Source organism: Zonotrichia albicollis, chromosome 3 (assembly GCF_047830755.1).
Source record: "Zonotrichia albicollis isolate bZonAlb1 chromosome 3, bZonAlb1.hap1, whole genome shotgun sequence".
Lineage (NCBI taxonomy): Eukaryota > Metazoa > Chordata > Aves > Passeriformes > Passerellidae > Zonotrichia > Zonotrichia albicollis.
This window is the reverse complement of record NC_133821.1, coordinates 55,768,918-55,786,928: the sequence shown is the minus strand read 5'-3', so window position 1 is coordinate 55,786,928 and position 18,011 is coordinate 55,768,918. Positions and strand designations below refer to the sequence as shown.

Sequence of the window (18,011 nt, the reverse complement as noted above, 5' to 3'; positions counted from 1 at the left end):
GAAGCAAATATATGCAAAGTTTTTTGATATCGGACATGCTGACATAACAATTGCACAAAAACTTATGCTTGAAAGGCATTCCAGAATTTATTTGACATTCATCATCCATGCAGCTAGTAGACAGCTACGAATGTGTCATCAAGTTCATTTGAGAAGGAATCACTGCTTTCTGGTGAAATCACCAAACAGAGAAATAGCTTCAATTGCTAATAAAAAATTTGGGCAAGGAAATACCACTAAAGAGTGAATGTCATAAATAGAGTTAATTAACCACCTTTAGTGTTTTGAGCATCATATATTTTTGTGGTCTGCATTTTAGAGGGAGATATTTCTACATTATATCTCACAAAAAAGTTCAGTTTTCCACTACAAGCTGGACAATGCTGAGTTAGGATCCTAGAGTGCTGCAGACAAGTTCCTTTTCTCTTTAGTTTACAGTAATTTATAGCAATTGCTGACTTACATGAGGTTTTGGGTGCTTTATAAAGTAACTTTCTTATGCTTTATTTTGCAGAATAATTAGAGACTTGTTTCTGAGTTGTAATGGAGTGAATCAAATGATTGAGTTAAATTACTTAGATACATTAAGAAGCCATTCTTTGAAGGTGTTAGAGACCTTGATACTCTGCCTTGATGATCAGCAGGAAGACCAAGCAACACCAGAAGTGGAAGGCCTGAACAGTGAACAGAAGGAATCTATGTCTGACTTGCCCACTTCTCTTTGTAGCCAGCATGCTGTTTCAGAAGTTCCTCAAAGCCTGAGCAAGTTTTATGCTGGCTTGAAGGAGGCTTACCCAAAAAAGAAAAAGTTTGTCAGCCAAGACATTCATGTCAACACAATAAACCTGTTCCTCTGTGTTGCTTTTTTATGTATAAGTAAAGAAGCAGATGGTGATCTGGATTCAGCTAATGAGTGTGAAGATACATCAGGATATGATAGTACAGCCAGTGAGCCATTAGGCCACAAATTACCATATCTGTCCCTGGAAAGCCTTGCTTTGCCCTCTCTGGAACATATTCATAGGGCTGCAGATATTTGGTCCATGTGTCGTTGCATCTATCTGTATAGTTCAGTTTTCCAGAGACAGTTCCATAGACTTGGAGGCTTTGAAGCGTGCCAGAGATTACTAATCCTGATAATTCAGAAACTTGCAAAAAATGAGGAAAAGGAGCAAGAGAAGAGAGGGAGAGTATTGAGTGAAAGCAGCAGAAGTTCACATGGGAGTCCTCGAACTGAGCTCCTCAGCAAGGATGACTCTGTTCAGCTGGCTAAAAGCAGAGAGGTGACGCAGTTGGAGCTTGATAGTTCTGGCAGTCCTGCTGGTGCTGAGCAGCTGGTGCCTGACTCTGGCTCCTGTGACAGCCCTGGGAGTGTGGAACATGCTTTGGGTACTTCAGTTGCCAATCTTGAAGGGGTAAGGACTTCTGCAAGAGAAGAGACTGAGTGGGCACTCCAGGGTATCAGGCTTCTAGAAGCTCTGCTGACCATCTGCCTACACAGTGCAAGCACCATGCAGCAGAAGACAGAGGTGGAGATGTTTCACCAGGTACTGTGCAACTTCACCTTCCTTTGCTCCTATTTGTTTCATATTATTGTAACAGTAGTTTAGTGAAAAGTTCTTCTAGGGAGGTAAAAACTTTATGGTTTTTATGGTACCATTTTTTGTATAGTACTGAAAGTGTACAGCTAAATAATGAGCTTAGTGGTCTGCTTGAGTAGTACTCTTTTCAGAAAGAGTATTCAATGGAGAATGTGTGTGAAAGGGATGCTGCAGGAAAGCTGCGTAGGCAAGATGTGACCACTGTACCTAGTGATTCATGTTGTTTTTTGAGGATGGCTCTGAGCAGAGTGTGGTGCTTGAGAAAAAACTACTGAAGGGCACAGATACTGAAAGGACACCTGAAAAAATTATTTCTTAAGCCTTAAAGGTGGAATGATTCAGTATTCCACAAGAAGTTGTTAATTTACAAAAGACACCTTCACTTTTCTTTAATGTTTAATTACTGTCTTGAATTTTACTTGACAATTTATTGCAAAGCAGGAGGTATTAAGTGCAGGAAAGACCCGGAAACTGGAGTTCTGTCTTGAACATTCACTGTTTTTATGATCTTGGACATGTCACACTCTGTCAACTGTTAGTAATGTGATGTGGTTTGAATGCACAGCATACCTGAAGCTGTTTCAAAAATGTTTATTTTTGAAACAGCACTTTCACCTGCAAATTTTAGATAGCAGTATTTTGCCAGATTTTTTCGGTGCGCAGGTTCCAATTAAATCTGTCATGACATATAGGATGAATCTTTATTTCAAGAGACTGGATGAAATCTGGTGGTTTTAGATGAGAAGTCAGATTAGTGTAGGTCAAAGGAGAAACTCCTAAATGAAAGAGCTAGAGTATTTCTTTTAGCTTGAAATAGTAACACAAATCAAAATGTTTTTCTCCCCCAAAACACAGAATACTTGTGTGGATGATATCTTACTTGAAATAAGAGAGCAGCTTGCTCAGTCAAAAGTGATAGAAACGGACTTGGCAAAGCCTCTCTTTGATTCACTGCTTCGTGTTGCGCTGGGCACTTTTTCTGCTGATCTGGATAATCCTGAAGAAAAAATTGAAAAGGTATGAAACACCAGCTAAACAGTCTCATTCTGAATAATACAAGATTTTCTCAGATTTGTTCTCTGGGTCTTTTTAATCCTGGTAGGAAATGTTTAGGTGTATTTGATTATTGTGACAGTTGAAGATGAAATCTCTGCTTCTTGTACCAAAGTGGAATGCTGTTTATTGATATGGTCCCCACAATTGCTGCTCAGAAATGAGTCATGCTTTTTCATCTCACAACAGTGTGATGAACTCTTAAAGGAAGGGCTTCAAATGGGAATGTTGAGTGACCTTAGTGGCTGTAGACATCTTCACCTCTTCACCTTTGAGTGAATGTCAAGGTGCATGCTGATGGTGATAGTGATTTAGAAACACTTTTAATTCTGCTTCCTAAAACATTGATCAGGTAGTTAGTAAGAAAAATCCCTCTTTGCAGATTCAGTTTTTTTACAAGATAATGAAGTATTTCTAACATATCTCAGGTTTCTTGGAAGTGTATGATTAATTTGTTTCTTTCCCCAGTGGGCTTAGAGAAAATAGGCATTTGGACAGTTCTGAATTATTTGCTTTTCTGATCCAAAGATATTTTTTCTGACCAATGGCAGTCCATTTGGTTGTATTGTACAGACCCATTACATTGAGAAGGAGCCTGTGTCACAACCTGGAGAAATTTCTGAAGAAACTGAAGAATCACAATGCTGTAGTCTTAAGCTTTTTGCTGAAGAGGAAGGATATGAAGCAGATAGTGAAAGTAATCCTGATGATAGTGAAACCAAGAATGAAGGTAAATGGGAACTTTCTGAATATACAAAGCTGTGTTTTTGATATAGCAAAGCTTGTTTGTCTTTTGAGATGTACCAAAACAGCGCAAGCACTTTTAATAGATAGAAATAATTAAATTTTACTTCCAGTAGGATGGAGTTACAAATGGAGAGACAAGTATTCTTACTGAGTGTTACAGAAATTGTTCTGTCTTGGTTGTTTTGGTATATGTGACTCTTGCTCTAAAGTCATGTTGCTCAAGCATATTATTGTGATCTAGAAACTCCAGAGATATGCACCAGTAGTTTTTTTGAAAATCAGTGCTCAAATTTTTTTCTTTAGGATTGTAACTGTCTGGCGAAAATTAAATAGTCTAATTGTGTTATAGAATACTAGATTGAAAGGGACCCCAAGGATCATCTGGTCCAGCCTTTTTTCACAAAAGCACAATCTAGACAAGGTAGCCTGGTACCTTGTTCATCTGAATCTAAAGTACCCAATGTGCCACTTCTCTGGGGAGATATTTTCCAGTGTCTGATTTGTCATTAGGGAAAACTTTCTCATTGTGTCTATGTGGAATTTCCCCAGAAGTAACATGTACCTGTTACCCTTTGCTTTGTCCATGTGACTTCTTGTAAAAACGGAGTCTACCTTCTTTGTAGACAGCTTTTAAATGGTGATAAGAAATCCTCTAAGCTGCCTTTTCTCAAGGCTGAGCAAAGCCCAGTTCTCTCAACCTTCCCTCCTGTCTTTTTTGTATAGTGGGGACATAACCGAACACAGCAATCCAGATGTGGCCTGACAAGCACTGCATAGAGCAGGATAAAGGTTTTTTATCCCTGTGGATGATGTCCTTGTTGATGCAGCCCAGCATCCCACTGGCTTTCCTTGCCACAGCAGCACATGTTCCCTCATGCTGAGCTTGCTGCCCACTGGACCCCAGCTCTCCAGCCAGGCAGATCCCAGTCTGTGCTGCACTCCTGGGTTCTATTTTCCCATGTGAACATTACATTTGTCCTTGCTGAACTTCATAAAGCTCCTGTTAGCCCACTCTTACAGCCTGTCCAGGCCTTCCTGCAGGATGGCTCTGCCTTCCCAAGTGCACACTTCCCCACTCAGTTTGGTATCATTGGCAAACTCCATCAGGGTGGATTGATCCCACCACCCAGATCACTCATGAAGATATTGAACACCACTGGGCCCAGTATCAATCCCTGGGGACCCCACTTGTGACAGTTTGGACCTCATTTGTCCAGTTGAAAAAGGATTTACCACCCACTCTGGTAAGTCAGTGCCCAGCCACTGCACAGACCCCTTGTCTCTGCCCTAATGCATCAGTTTATCTGGGAGGAGCCTGTGGGAAACTTTGGAAAGCCTTGGAGAAATCCAGATAGACATCCACTGCTCATTGCATATCAACCCAGCAGGTTTCTGGCTTGTGGAAGGCAATCAGGTTTGTCAAGCACTATTTGGCTTTTCCCAATCACATGCTTCATTTGACTTGATAGCCCCCTTGTTATACAGCACATCTCATTATTCTAAACAATTGATGTGCACGTATCTTGCTGTATTCTGTTTGTGTAATTAATTTTAAACATGAATTTGCTTTAATTTTTTTTCCTTTGTGCTGAGCACAGCTGGGTGCTTATGTTCTGGTATGAGGTGCAGTATGAGCAGCCACAGCCTTTCATAGAACTGCATCAAACTGCTGCTGTCTACCTGTGTGACTAGGCTGTATCAATAGATTTATAATATTTTAAAAGCATTTCTGAATTAAAAAGTTAATCTGAAAAACTTCCATGATATACTTGCATGTAACATGTGTCTGTACCAAATAATTTTAAATAATGCATTTTAAAGTCTCTCCAAAATGTAATGGGGAGGCTTTCATGTTTGGGGTTTTTTCTTTGATTATCATGCAGCTATTCTGTCATGTGCATTTCAGAGTTAAATAACAAATTGCTTCATACAGCCTTTTAATATGAAATTATATAAATTTGTCTCTTTTCTTGGGAAGCTCGAAGTTTGTGTAGAAGCTTGGGGCTCTGTTGCAATGAATTACTGTTGTGTTTCATGAACTGCATATTTTGCCATTTCTGTATGTGTCCAGTTCCCAGGAAATGAAGCCAGATAGTTTAAGACTATGTAATGGGAGAAACTGCATCCTTGCCCTTCTGTGTTGGCAGGAAAATAGAAAAATCTGAAGTGGAATATAAAACTATGCTTATCTCTGAAAATTGCTTATAACCTAGTGATTATTTTTGTTTTGTACCTATGAGAAGGTTGGAGATATGTCCTTGGAAGTTCTGCTTAAATATGCCAACTGTATTCAGCTGAGTAAGTTTCAGTGAGACACATGTTGTTTCTTTTTAGGAGCAGACACAAAGGTGGAACCAGGATGTACTGGTGCTTCGGGTTACTTTAATGGCCTGGCTGAAAACATCAATCAAGGAGAATTAATGTATCCTGAAATTTGCATGTTAGAATTAAACTTACTCTCAGCTGGTAATGCAAGTTTAGATGTGCTTGCTCATGTATTCCAAAGCTGCCTGAATATCATCAATCAGAAGGAGAGGAATGCCATTGTTCTTATAGAACAGGTAAAAATGTTATTCACAGAGGCGGCTGTTTAGCGGTTGTGTATTTTTAATTTTATCATACCTAATAGAGTGATCTTGAATAGTCTCACTTTTCATGGGATTTTATAAGATGTGAAACAGTGTAAATGACTGATATTGTCAACTGCATTGCATTTAAGTTACCAGGAGCTAAGTAATTTATTAAAAGGTATCTGTCCTACAAAGCTTTTGAGTTTTTCAGGTGTCTTTCTTTTATCAAGACTGTTCAATCCCTACAGATAGATTTTATGATTGTCAGGGCCTTAAGGAAAAAAGGGCAGATATCTGCTTGTATGTATGTATATGTAAGCATTCTCAACTTTTTATTGAACATGTACTTTTAGAAACCATGAATCATGCACCTGAAAAATATTCCATGCTTTTTTTCTTCATAACTTTGTATTAGAAGTTGTGCAAATAGTCATGCCCTCATGATCCTTTGGAGTTTCTTTCAGTTGCCTTTTTTAACAACTAAAATGAGTACTCTTCGTGCAAAAGTTAATGATTTGACATTCAAAGTCTCTCTTCTGCAACTGAACTGTACAGAACACAAAAGATTGTTCATTGGCAAATATAAAAACAGTCCATAATTTCAAATAATCTTAATTATCATTAAAATCAATAGCAGGCAGGAATTGATTACAAGAATTTATTTCTTAGTCCTTTGAGCTGGGGGATATTCTTCAGATATTCATTTTACCTATTCTTTTGTACAGGGAGCTGTTAAACACCTTTTGGGAGGATTTCTGAATATATTGACACAAACAGAATCTAGTTTTCATGGTGAGTTAAAGGTCCAAGTAACTTAAATATTGGTTTTTAAAATCTAATGTATACACAAACGGTGCAAATGCAAAATTGACAAAGGAAATTCATTGGCATGTGAATTTATGCAGCTGCTTTTTTAACTTGCAAGAAAGTTTAGTGTAAATATAGGGTTTTTTCTGAGTTAGTGGAAATAAAGAAATACTGGCAGATGTGAAAATGACAATTGAAACCATAAACACTGGTGTGACAGTGTTAAATGCTGCTGGGAAAAAATAGCAGCTGATGAATTCTCATTCCATCACAATGTAAGCCTATATTTCCAATTTCTTTGTAACCCAGATCTTGATAATGCCTTGAGTTTTATTTCTAACTGGAAAGTAGCTAGCTAATCCAAGAATGTGGAAGCAGATGAAATGTTTGCCGTAAGGTAGTTTCATATATTGAGGGTGCTTCACAACAGGAGGTGATGTAAACCCATCCCAGGACTTGGATCCATGGTGGCTTTGTGGGCAGAGCCTTTGCCAGGCAGACACTTGGTTCTCAGACTTTCACTCTATTTTGCAGACCTGGGACAAAATTTAGCATAGCGCTGATTGATTCAATAAAATTCTGAATTATAGTGTCAGGAAGTACTGTTGGATCTCTTTAGAATTCATCTTGTAATTTTTATTGGTTCCTCAATCTGAAATGGTTTTGAAAAACACTTTCAATTAGAAATTGATCTTTCCTCATAATAGTATAGAATATGAGTCTTTTAAACTTAAAAAAATCCGTTTCAAGAATATTATTGTCTCCTTATTTTTAGCATGTCAGATGGTGCTGGTAGATCTGCTGGTTTCCTTGATGAGTTCACAAACTTGTTCAGAAGAGCTGACTCTTCTCCTGAGGATATTTTTGGAGAAGACACCTTGTACGGTATGTAGGGAGTAACACGTAGCAAAATTCAGAGGTCTAATGAGAAAAATGAAGCAAAAAGAAAATCCTTTTGTGCCCAATAATTTGGGGAAATAAGGAGATGCGCAGCAATGTTTGAACTGATTGGAGCCAATAAAATTTGGTTGTAGAAATAGTTCCTCCTCAAAACTGGAAAAGGAAAGAGGAAGTGAGAAGAGAAAGGTTTTGAACGGTGTGGTGGTCCTGGGAACTCTCTTCAGCACAAGAAACCAAGCATCTTCTCAAGGAGACTGACATTGTGGTTATGGATGACAGAACAATAATACTGTAAAATTAGAAGCAATTTCTTTAAAGTTATGAGGCATCTCACTATTTGGAGAATGCTTTAGCAGCAGGAATTACTTTCAGTGTCCTAAGTTGGTTGGTGGGATGCTGGAATCTACTGCTTGTGTGGGATATACTGCTGAAATAACTCTGTTGGTTTCTGTGAGAGTCTGTAGAAAAATACAAGTGGAAGAAAGGAAAAAAAATTACTGGGCTGTGTGAAATAATACCAAACCAAACAAAAGAGTCACAAGTCAAATTTTCAATGGTGGCGTGTAATTATCTGCCACATAACAAGAGAAACTTTTTGACTTAAGGGCTTAGCTGGTTTTTTTACTGGTTATGCAGTAACAAAGTCATGGTCTGTGTGTGCTTTCTTAACCAACCTTAAAACACAGGGTAAAAGGTGATACCTTTTTATGCACGTAACAGGAGTGAGATAAGGTTGTGCAATGACCACCTGCTGTATTTCAGCTGATTCCTAAGCAGGGTAACTTGAAGTCTGATCTGCCCAGACTAAATCCCCAAAGCTTTGTTGGCCCACTGTCTGTTGAAGTTGCTACCTGATGCTTTGCCAGTGTGTTTAGGTTTGGATATACAAACTCACTTCTCTTGGCAAAACATGAGTCCAGGTTTAAATGAGGAGTAGGCTTCTATTTACTTGCATGATACTTGACTACATGATGTAAACAGTTTATTTTTTCTTCTCATTTATTTGTTTTATTTCTTCTAGGAGATACTACTCAAGGGTGTATTGAAGATTGTAGACACTAATATTTATATGAATCCATTACAATACCTTGCCTTTCCTTTGCTGAATGGCACAAATTTGAGCAATTCCTCACAAAAATGTGCTGGCACTTGCAACAATAAAAGTGGTGGACTACTAAAAAGAGCAAAATTGTCACAGAGTAAAAAAGAGGCAGATGGTGAAAACTTGAGTCACCAGCTACTTTCTTCTTGGCATGTAGCCCCAATTCACTTACCTTTAGTTGGGCAAAATTGTTGGCCACACATGTCTGATGGCTTCAGTGTCTCCCTGTGGTTTCGTCTGGAGTATGCTCATGAAGCAGAAAATACAACAGAAAAGGGGAGAAAAGTCAAGAGGAGAAGCAGACTCATAGCTGTAAGAGAGAACAGTTTTGACAGCACAGGTGAGCATATAGTATTTTGTTTTTATTTAGGTAGCACTGAAGGATTCTAGTTACAAGTATTCCAATCTATGTACTGTATACAAAAGTTTGAAATTTTATGATCGGTATTGAACAGCAGTGGTAGTATTTCTGATATTTTTTTATGACTACTGTACCACATACTTAGAGGTGCAACATTTCCACCCCTTGAATTAGATTAATGCCTGCTTCCTTAGAAATGTAGTATTCTCATTGAATTTGTGAGTTCAGTAACATTTATGCTACTTCATGTTATGAGGAAAATAATAAATGCTGCAGCTGTAGTTATAGAAAACAGCTGCTCGAGTTTATTTGATTTCATGTATTGATGATCAAGCCTCAGGCTGCCTCAGTATAACTCCTCTTAACTTTCCTTGTGTGTGCACCATGTAAATACCAACAGATGTAAAATAATTTTCTGTTTATACTTTTGTAGGGACTCAACTGCTCTCAAGCTGTTCTAAGCAGAATCTTTTGGATTATAATTTGTAAAGGGATAATTCCTTATTTAAAATGTGTTCCTTCACAACACTTGGAATACCTTTACTCTTTTTTCCTTCTTCTTGTATTTAAATAGAAGGAGGGAAAACCCAACCCTGAACCTTGAAAATCACTAGAGTTGCTTTTGTTAGGTCTGTGCTTGTGCTTGGTAAAATAAGAATACTGATCATGCTTGAAGGGTAGGATGATTTGTGAAGAAAAATCTGAAGATTTCTTGGTGCACACTGAGAGTTCAACATAGGAATGGAATCTGATATGTCAAAAGCATCATTGTTAGAGTGTATTCAGCTCAGTGGATTTATGTTACAAACATATAAAGTGCTGAGTTAGTGTTAAGTTCCTGTATTTTTGTTTGAGACCTAGGTGTCTAAAGAGAATCAAGCTTATTAGTCAACCCACTTGAGGAAACCAAACCACCTCACCCAAACAAAAGCCAGTTTCTTTTCACACTTGATACATGCTGTGAAAGGCATTGTTGTTGTATTATGTTGTAATTGCAACATGTTTATATTTCTAGAAGAAACAAAGTCTGTAGGAATGGAATATGTAACCCTGGGAGACAAACTTGTTGAAGATGGCTGTATTCACATCATTTCACTGGGTTCCAAAGCTCTGATGATACAAGTTTGGGCAGACTTGAACACTGGAGCATTCATTTTTCGGTATGGTCTATTAGTCCAGGAGCAGTCCTGTAGATATATTGTGTTGTTACCTGTAGTAGCAACTTGCAGAGAGTACTGATGGAGAGTAGAGAACTCATTTTATAGTAGAGACATTTGCACACATCAAGTAAGTGTGTTGGATACAGATCTATAGGTTTATCAGCTTCAACTGTTAAGCTCTGGTCTTGCATGTTTCATGTAGTCATTTATAAATAACTGCCCACAAAGTAGCAATTCGAGTTCTAGTGAAATAACACAATAAATGTGAGATGATGGAAAAGATTTTTGCAGCTGTAGGTTTTCACACCTCAGCTGTGAAAATTGCTGCTGTGTAATAGTTACTTGGGACGGTCTGTTTTAATCTTCTGAGCACATTTCAGCAGTAATTTAGTTCTCGTAAATAATCCTTAAGTATCCTTGAAATGTGTCTAAAACCGCAATTTTAGAACACTTTATTTCCATGTTCAAAGCACCTGCATTTTTTCAAAAATTGAGTTCAACTTTTCTTGAAAATAAAGATATTTTTATCTTAAATGTAAGCAGATTTATGCAGACAAGTTAAATAATAAAGGTGAAAGAGTTGTGATGATTTCCCTACCTTATGTTGAGTACTCTAAAAATAGAACTGTGATCAAAAAAATTACCTGTCAAAGTTGAGGAACACAATCTCAAATTAACTGATGTCAAAATGTGCAGATTTGGGCTTAAAATGAAAATATGCAAACACACACTCTCATTTTTTCTTTTTTTGTTGTTTACATAGTATGTGCATGGATCCAAATGATGAGATGAAAGCTGGTCTGCTGGCACAGGCTGAATCTCCAGGGAATGTTTTCCTTGTAGGCAGGTGGCAGCATTTGGCATTAAAATACCTGCAGAAGCCAGAAGGCAAGAAAAATTTCCATGGAAAGCTTTTGTTGTGGGTTTCTGGTCAGAGGTAAAGAACACATTAGTTGTACCTAGATATTTATCTTCTTTTAAAGATATTTTCTATTAAGAAAACATTGCATTATTTTGGTGCAAGCTGTAGTTAAAGTTGAGTAATCTTCTAGTAGGATAGGAGAGGGAGTATGTTACACTGTTAGGAATTCTTTAGAATATTAGATATCCAGAATATTCATGGATTGCTTTGAGAATTGTCAGTTTATACCATGGGCCTGTGCAGACATTAGTTTTTCTTCATCACAAATAAGTGAAAGAGGCAAGTACTACAAGATTGTAAGATCCAAAATAAGCCATGGCATAAAGTTAGCAGTAGGTATAATGTATTTGGTTGAATCCAAATTAAGGAGGTGTAAGTCAGGCAATACTGTTGGAAGTAGGAATTAAGAGGAGTAGGTGAAAAGGCAGTCACTTTTTTCCACTGAGAAAAATGAATAGGGAAGAAGATAAAAAAGTATTTCAGACAAGAACTGATGGTGACAAGTCCTACTTCCACTGCTAAGTTGAGGTCCATGCTCCAAAATGAGGTAACTGATACTAGTGTGAGTGAGTACCTGGTACTACTTGAGTGAGTCTGTGCTTGCATGAATTATTCACTGGTTAGAGAAATTGGAATTTATTAAATATCACAGTCTTTAGCCTTTCTTCCTAAAGTCCAGTCTTTGAAGGCTATGTTAAGTCTTTGCATGCTGCTATTCAATGAAGTACAAATATGGAGATATAGGGGAAAGCTAAAAATACTACAGTGTTCTCCCCATGAGTAGTTGTTGAGGCCTCTCTATACATAGATTTAGTTGCTAGTTTGCTAATAGTTAGGCTCTTTCAGGAAGCTTTGAATGACCTTTACAGTCCAGTCAGTCTGTTTAAGTAAAGGCACGTGAAGTTAATTGGATGCTTTCTGAAAGCATCAGGCTTATTGCCTGTGGCTGTGCAGCTCACCAGTTCTGACAATGTTTCCTGCTCCAAGCAAATCCTCAACGTGGTGCTTTCCTGCCTTTGGGAAAGGAAAGGCTGGAAAACACCATGCATGCTCATGGAAAACACCATGCATGCTGGAAAACACATTAGCATGCTCAAAGGACTTTGACTTGTTAGGAATAGTAGAAATGATTGAAAAATTGTGGTATTTTAGAAGTGTGTAGAGTGTTACATACCGTTTCCTCTTTGAGGTCAGAGGAAAGAAGGAAGGTATTTCAGAGCTAGGAAAACTTGATTTCATGGCAACTTTAGCTGGGACTCAATTCATCTGTTCTGTGCAATATTGGAATGCATATATCTTATGTTACTGAGTTTTAAGCTGCCTGGAAGGTGAAGAGGACTTCAGTAATTTATTGTTGATGACAGCATGGCTTCTCACCTACTGAATTCAGCTGAGGTTTAAAGTGAATTTTAAACCTCAGCTGAATATCTTAGATAGCAATTTTGATCAGTTCTTAATATTTCAACTTGTTTGTTTATATGTATTTTTAGGCAATGTGAGATTAATTTAGATTTTGCACTACCAAGGAAAACAAGCTTATCATCTGACAGCAACAAAACATTTTGCATGATTGGCCATTGCACATCATCCCAAGAAGATCTGCTTCGATTGTCGGGTAGATGGGATCTTGGAAATCTGCTTCTATTTAATGGTACTTTTGTATGCTTTTTCCTTGAATAAGTGTTCATTTCCTCTTTCCCCTCCAAAACCAATTGCTTATTTTAATGTCGTTTTTAACATGCCAAATTTTTACAGTAAAAACAACAATACGCCCTTTAGCAGCATAATATATCAGGGAGAATGTAAGCAAATGTTCAGTATTGGAGACATCCTAATGTGTCCTTCTGCCATATTCTCTTGCTTTCTGTTTAGTGGCATAATTGGCAAATTTCTTATAATTTTTTAAAATAATACCTTGGGGTAGGGGACAGAGAGACTGTGATATTTGCTCTATTTTTTTTTCTTAAAGCACTCAGACTCTTACCTGGAACATTGATTTCACTTACCTGCTGCTAACCTGCTAGCTTTAAATTGCATTAAGCATATTAAAAAGCTAACAAAATCTGAATCACTGAATGCTCTGAGTTAAGCAAGCTTATTTCTGGAACTTGTAGTGATACTTTAGAGATTTCCTAGATGTATAATTCTCCTCCTTCCTTGGGAAGTCTTATCTAGTACTTCTGGGTGTTTGCTTAATGCTGAAGGCTGGAACCCTGCTGCTTTGTCACCTGGCATTTCAGATCATGTGGCCCAGTCAGGACTGCTCCACAAGTGAGATCAGTTTGCCCAGGATGTCTGATGCATGCAGGTCCTGTGTGTGCAGATGTGCATTTGTGGGCCATAGGTGAGAAACTTGTCATAAAATGTAACCTGTAGAATCTACATGGTCTGGTTGCCACCTGCCTGCCACCTGCATAACTGGTGTATCCAGAGAGCCCTGGATTTGCTGCTGTACAGTTGTCATGCACCCACACATCAGACCTGAGTCCTTCTGGATGCTTCTTTTGAGTCTGTGTTCTCAGGTCACGGATGACCCAAGATGTGCTGCCCAGAAAGGAGAGGAAGGTTCATTTGGTCTCCTACTTCCTATGGGTTTTTTTTCCTTCTGTCAGTTGTAGTGAGCTGTTGTTGTTGCATCCTGCTCAGTCACTGCCCAAGTCTCCAAGACAATGCAGCATTTTGTTGCTATCTGTAAACTTGCTATGCTTTGAAAGCTTTGAGGAGGCTTGGATAGATGACTTTTTAATTCTAAAAAGTGAAATTATTGAGAGATGTTGATCTTCAGTTCATGCAGGTAGTTTTCCTGACTTGGTTTCAGTTGCCTTTGCCACTGAATTAATCTGGCCTGTGATGCGTCAGAAGTTACTGATCTACTGTAGCTAATAGCAGTCATTAGGCTGCACTGATTGTTTTATCATCAGAGCCTAAAAAATCCAGTTGGTGACTGTCCTTGTAAAGTCTCTGATCCTATTAGCCAATGTATGAATTTTGCTTTATTGTATAGTAAAGAATTAACAGAGTATTTTCTGGATTTTAGGTGCAAATATTGGACCAGAGGAAGCATTTTACTTATACACATGTGGCCCAGACTTCACATCTGTAATGCCTTGTAAATATGGCAAATCATTGACTGACTACTCAAAGTACATAAGTAAAGAGATTCTACAATGTGAACAAATTAGGGAGCTCTTCATGACAAAAAAGGAAGTGGATGTTGGGCCTCTAATTGTAAGTTTCTACTTCAAAATGCTCCTTAATCTTTTAGAACTGATTAAGAAAGTGAGAATGTGTTTCCTATTGTTTCCCAAAGTGCTTAATTTGATCAAAACAGAGATTATCAAATCCTCTTCTCATTAAGATCATTGTGGGGCTCTTCCTACTTATTTTAATGGGAGCTGACCTCCACACAGGGTGACCATTTCATCTTGCTTTAGGTTGAGTTCTGAAAATTTCTAGATGTTCCAGCATCTATAACTAATTTAAAGCACACCCATTAAATCATTAATTCATGCACATTAAATCATAGTGGATAAACAAGTGCCTCCAAAAGCTTTAGGATGGATACATAGTTCCTCCTTCCATTACTGCAAAAGTAGCCAAGGAATGCTAAATTAACCTTTTAAGATTAAAACTGAGAGCAGAGGAGAAATGAGGATTTATCTGGCTTTTAAGGCAGCAAAAGAATTAATCCAAATTCCTTGAAGGTTTTGGCGGAATTAAGTTTGCATCACGTTTGGCTGAAAAGTCATTTTCCAGCTGAGAGATACTGCTTTTCTCATCCTTCCTGCCTGAAACAGCCCTGTCAGATGCAGGTGTAAATATACTTATTGCTGGCAGAACAATAAAATAAAACTTGCTTATCAGTGAAGCCTGCTATATTCTGGGAATTCATACACTAGTAATTCTTCCTGTATGAATTGTTCCCACTAGAGGGATTTTTCTGATTTCATTTTGTAGCTGTAGGCAAAGGCTCATTCTGCCTGGATGTGTTCCCTGTAGACAATGGTACTAAACTTTGAGTGGGTTAAGAAGAAATGAATTGGATGAGAGCTTAACAAATCAATCATGCAACTTATAAGCTTATTTTGCCTTAAGGAGATAGGCAGAGGGAAGAACCATGTGCTCAAGTGATAAATGGATCTTTGCACTTTTGCATAGAGTGCAAGCTCCTTAAATGAAATTATTTCTCTATTTTAAATAACCTTCCAAAAAAGATCATTTTACATTTCTGTGAAAAAAAGTTAGCGACTTTCCATAGGAGCTTTGTTTTTGGTTTAAGTCTCTTCATTAATGAAACTTGTGTTGAGTTTCTCTAATGACAAAACTGATTAAAGAACAGAATTAAAACAAAAAGCTGGAGAAGATTTTAAAAAACACCAATATTTTGAACTTGCCGTTTTAGAAAAGGAAAGTCTCTACTCAATACCTCGATATGCTCATTTTATTTTAAATTTGTGAGTAACTTTGTTTTTTATGCAAAACAATTATGTAATTCTTAAGGTGACGAGAGGGGGATCCTTGGTGAAATTTCTCAGTGTTTTCTTAATTTTCTCTGCTTTAGCTATTGCATACATTTGCTAAGATTTGGGAATCCTGCTGCATTTTAGTGTACATGCATCCACATGCAAGCTCAGTGCATGTTAATGGTAAAGTAGAAATGAACAGCCAAAGTTGTTACTACTTGCTGCTAGGTGACTTTTGTGTTTGGCTTTTTGTGTCCTTGGGTGGGGGGATGGGGGGGGGGGTTGTGTTCAATTTCTAGAAAAAAATTCAATTCCTTTCTTTTCAGGAGAGTCTTGCTGTTGTTTATACCACAAGCTGCCCTGGTCAGTACACCATATACGAGCCTGTCATTAGGCTGAAAGGTCAAGTGAAAACTGTACCTTCTCAGAGACCTTTCAGTTTGAAAGAAGTTCAGAGCAATGCGTTGGACTCTCATCACCTAAAAGCACTTCAGCCAGTTGAATATAAAACTCTTCAGAGCATACTGCATGAAATTGGAGGCACTGGTGCATTTGTTTTCCTCTTTGCTAGGGTAAGGGGGCTGGAGGAGTAGGGTGTTGTGTATGTGTTTTCTCATATAAAATTTTCCTTGTATCTTGTGTAGAAAATCACATTATTCTAGCTGCCTTGCTCTATTCTGCATGTGATGCTTTTCTGTTGAAGAAAAATTGTGGAAAATACCTGCAACATAAGACTGCATCATGCAGGTTGTCTTAAACTGGAAATGTAATTATAATTCTGCTGTATTATGGCTTTTATAATATTGCCAGTATGTAAGATGGAGATATATTATGATTTAGAAATGGGGCTTTTAAATATCAAAAGAGATTATCTTTAGGGATGCTTTAGAACTGATTATATTTTTTCTCTCATTTTGAGAAATTCATTGCATATCTCTAACCACAGGATATTCACAATGCAAGCATGAATAAATATGAAATGACATGGTGTGCAAAGCTTTATTTTTTTTTTTAGTGAATAGTGAGAGCTTTTTGGTGATAACTGTTCACCTGTCTTCAAAGGCTTATGCTAAGAAAAATGGCTATTTGAAAAATTGTAATGCCTTAACTTAGTTACTGCTTAACTGTGATCTGTACATGGAGAGGGCAATATTCGTGCTAGCAGTCTCTGAAGTACTACAGTTAATTGAAAATACTACTGTAGGCCTAAGACTTGGCTGATTTATATACCTCTCATATTGCTCTGACAGATATTGTGAGGGTAGTAACAAATGCACATTAGATAATGGCTATAAAGACACTGGCTGTTGGAATTTCTGCGCTGATAGTGAGCTCTGAGGTGAAAATCCTAATCCATGTTATTTGATTATGTAAATTTGTGCTGAGTGTCTGCTATAGATTCTGCTGAAGACTGTTTGCATCAGTAAGGCAAGCAAACAATAGATCAGCTGTGAGACAATACAGGTTTTATAATCCAGATGTATAAATGTGTCAGTGCAGCAGAATTAACAGGTACATGTCAAGAGAACCTATAGGATCTGAAATCCCTGAAATTAATGTGAGATTTCATTCTTGTATATTTTTGGTAAAAATACTAGTTGCTTTTGGGATTCAAGAATTGTAGAAAGCAAAGTGGGGGAAAGGATTCATGGTCTTCATCTATAAAATCACTGGTCTCTTTATGGATAAAATAAAACTTCAATGTTAGACATTTACAGCTAGACTTAGTCCAGAACTTCAGGAACCTTTTTTCATCGCTTAAGCACTTCAAAACATACTTTTTTCAGGGCAAATAGTTGATTTTTATTCGTGGCTCATGTATTTCACAACCTTGTGACTTTGTAGTATGGCAAGTACCTTCTACTTAAAATTTATTTAGAACAGATTTTTTTCTTTGAAAGGGATTCTTGTAATGGGACTTGTATTTCCTTAGCAGATCATAATTTAGCACAGTAGAAATTATCACTTCAAGTATAATATCTCAATGTACACACAGAAAAAATGGAGGTTATGTACATAATCTCAAATGCTTTAGAAGAGATTTAATCCATAAATAGTTATTTATGGATTAAGTTACTTAGGAGTGCAACAAAGTTTTTGTCTAGATGTTTCCCACTTAAACTGTCTTACTAAATTTGCCTTTTCCTCAGGTAGTAGAGATTAGCAGCTGTGAAGACACTCAAGCTTTAGCACTGCAACTTATACTGTCTTTAACAAAATACAATCAACAGAGAATACAGGAGATGGACAACTGTAATGGTTATTCTATGATTCGTCGGGTGTTGATCAAACCAAAATGCATTGTTGGATTTTGCATGCTGAAGG

General features: G+C 37.5%; 1 protein-coding gene across 4 annotated transcripts in view; it reads left to right on the top strand.

The window, feature by feature from the left end:
* Window positions 1–18,011, top strand: part of LYST (lysosomal trafficking regulator) — an 88,617-nt gene that overhangs the window by 32,152 nt on the left and 38,454 nt on the right. For all 4 annotated transcript variants that reach the window (XM_026793826.2, XM_074537502.1, XM_014267439.3 and 1 more), the window contains exons 6-18: window positions 515–1,547; window positions 2,457–2,618; window positions 3,228–3,384; window positions 5,736–5,962; window positions 6,697–6,763; window positions 7,554–7,663; window positions 8,700–9,120; window positions 10,157–10,301; window positions 11,065–11,238; window positions 12,714–12,874; window positions 14,261–14,451; window positions 16,013–16,258; window positions 17,837–18,010. In XM_026793826.2, coding sequence (XP_026649627.2) covers window positions 515–1,547; window positions 2,457–2,618; window positions 3,228–3,384; window positions 5,736–5,962; window positions 6,697–6,763; window positions 7,554–7,663; window positions 8,700–9,120; window positions 10,157–10,301; window positions 11,065–11,238; window positions 12,714–12,874; window positions 14,261–14,451; window positions 16,013–16,258; window positions 17,837–18,010 — 3,268 coding nt within the window. The remainder of the gene's footprint in view (window positions 1–514; window positions 1,548–2,456; window positions 2,619–3,227; window positions 3,385–5,735; window positions 5,963–6,696; window positions 6,764–7,553; window positions 7,664–8,699; window positions 9,121–10,156; window positions 10,302–11,064; window positions 11,239–12,713; window positions 12,875–14,260; window positions 14,452–16,012; window positions 16,259–17,836; window position 18,011) is intronic.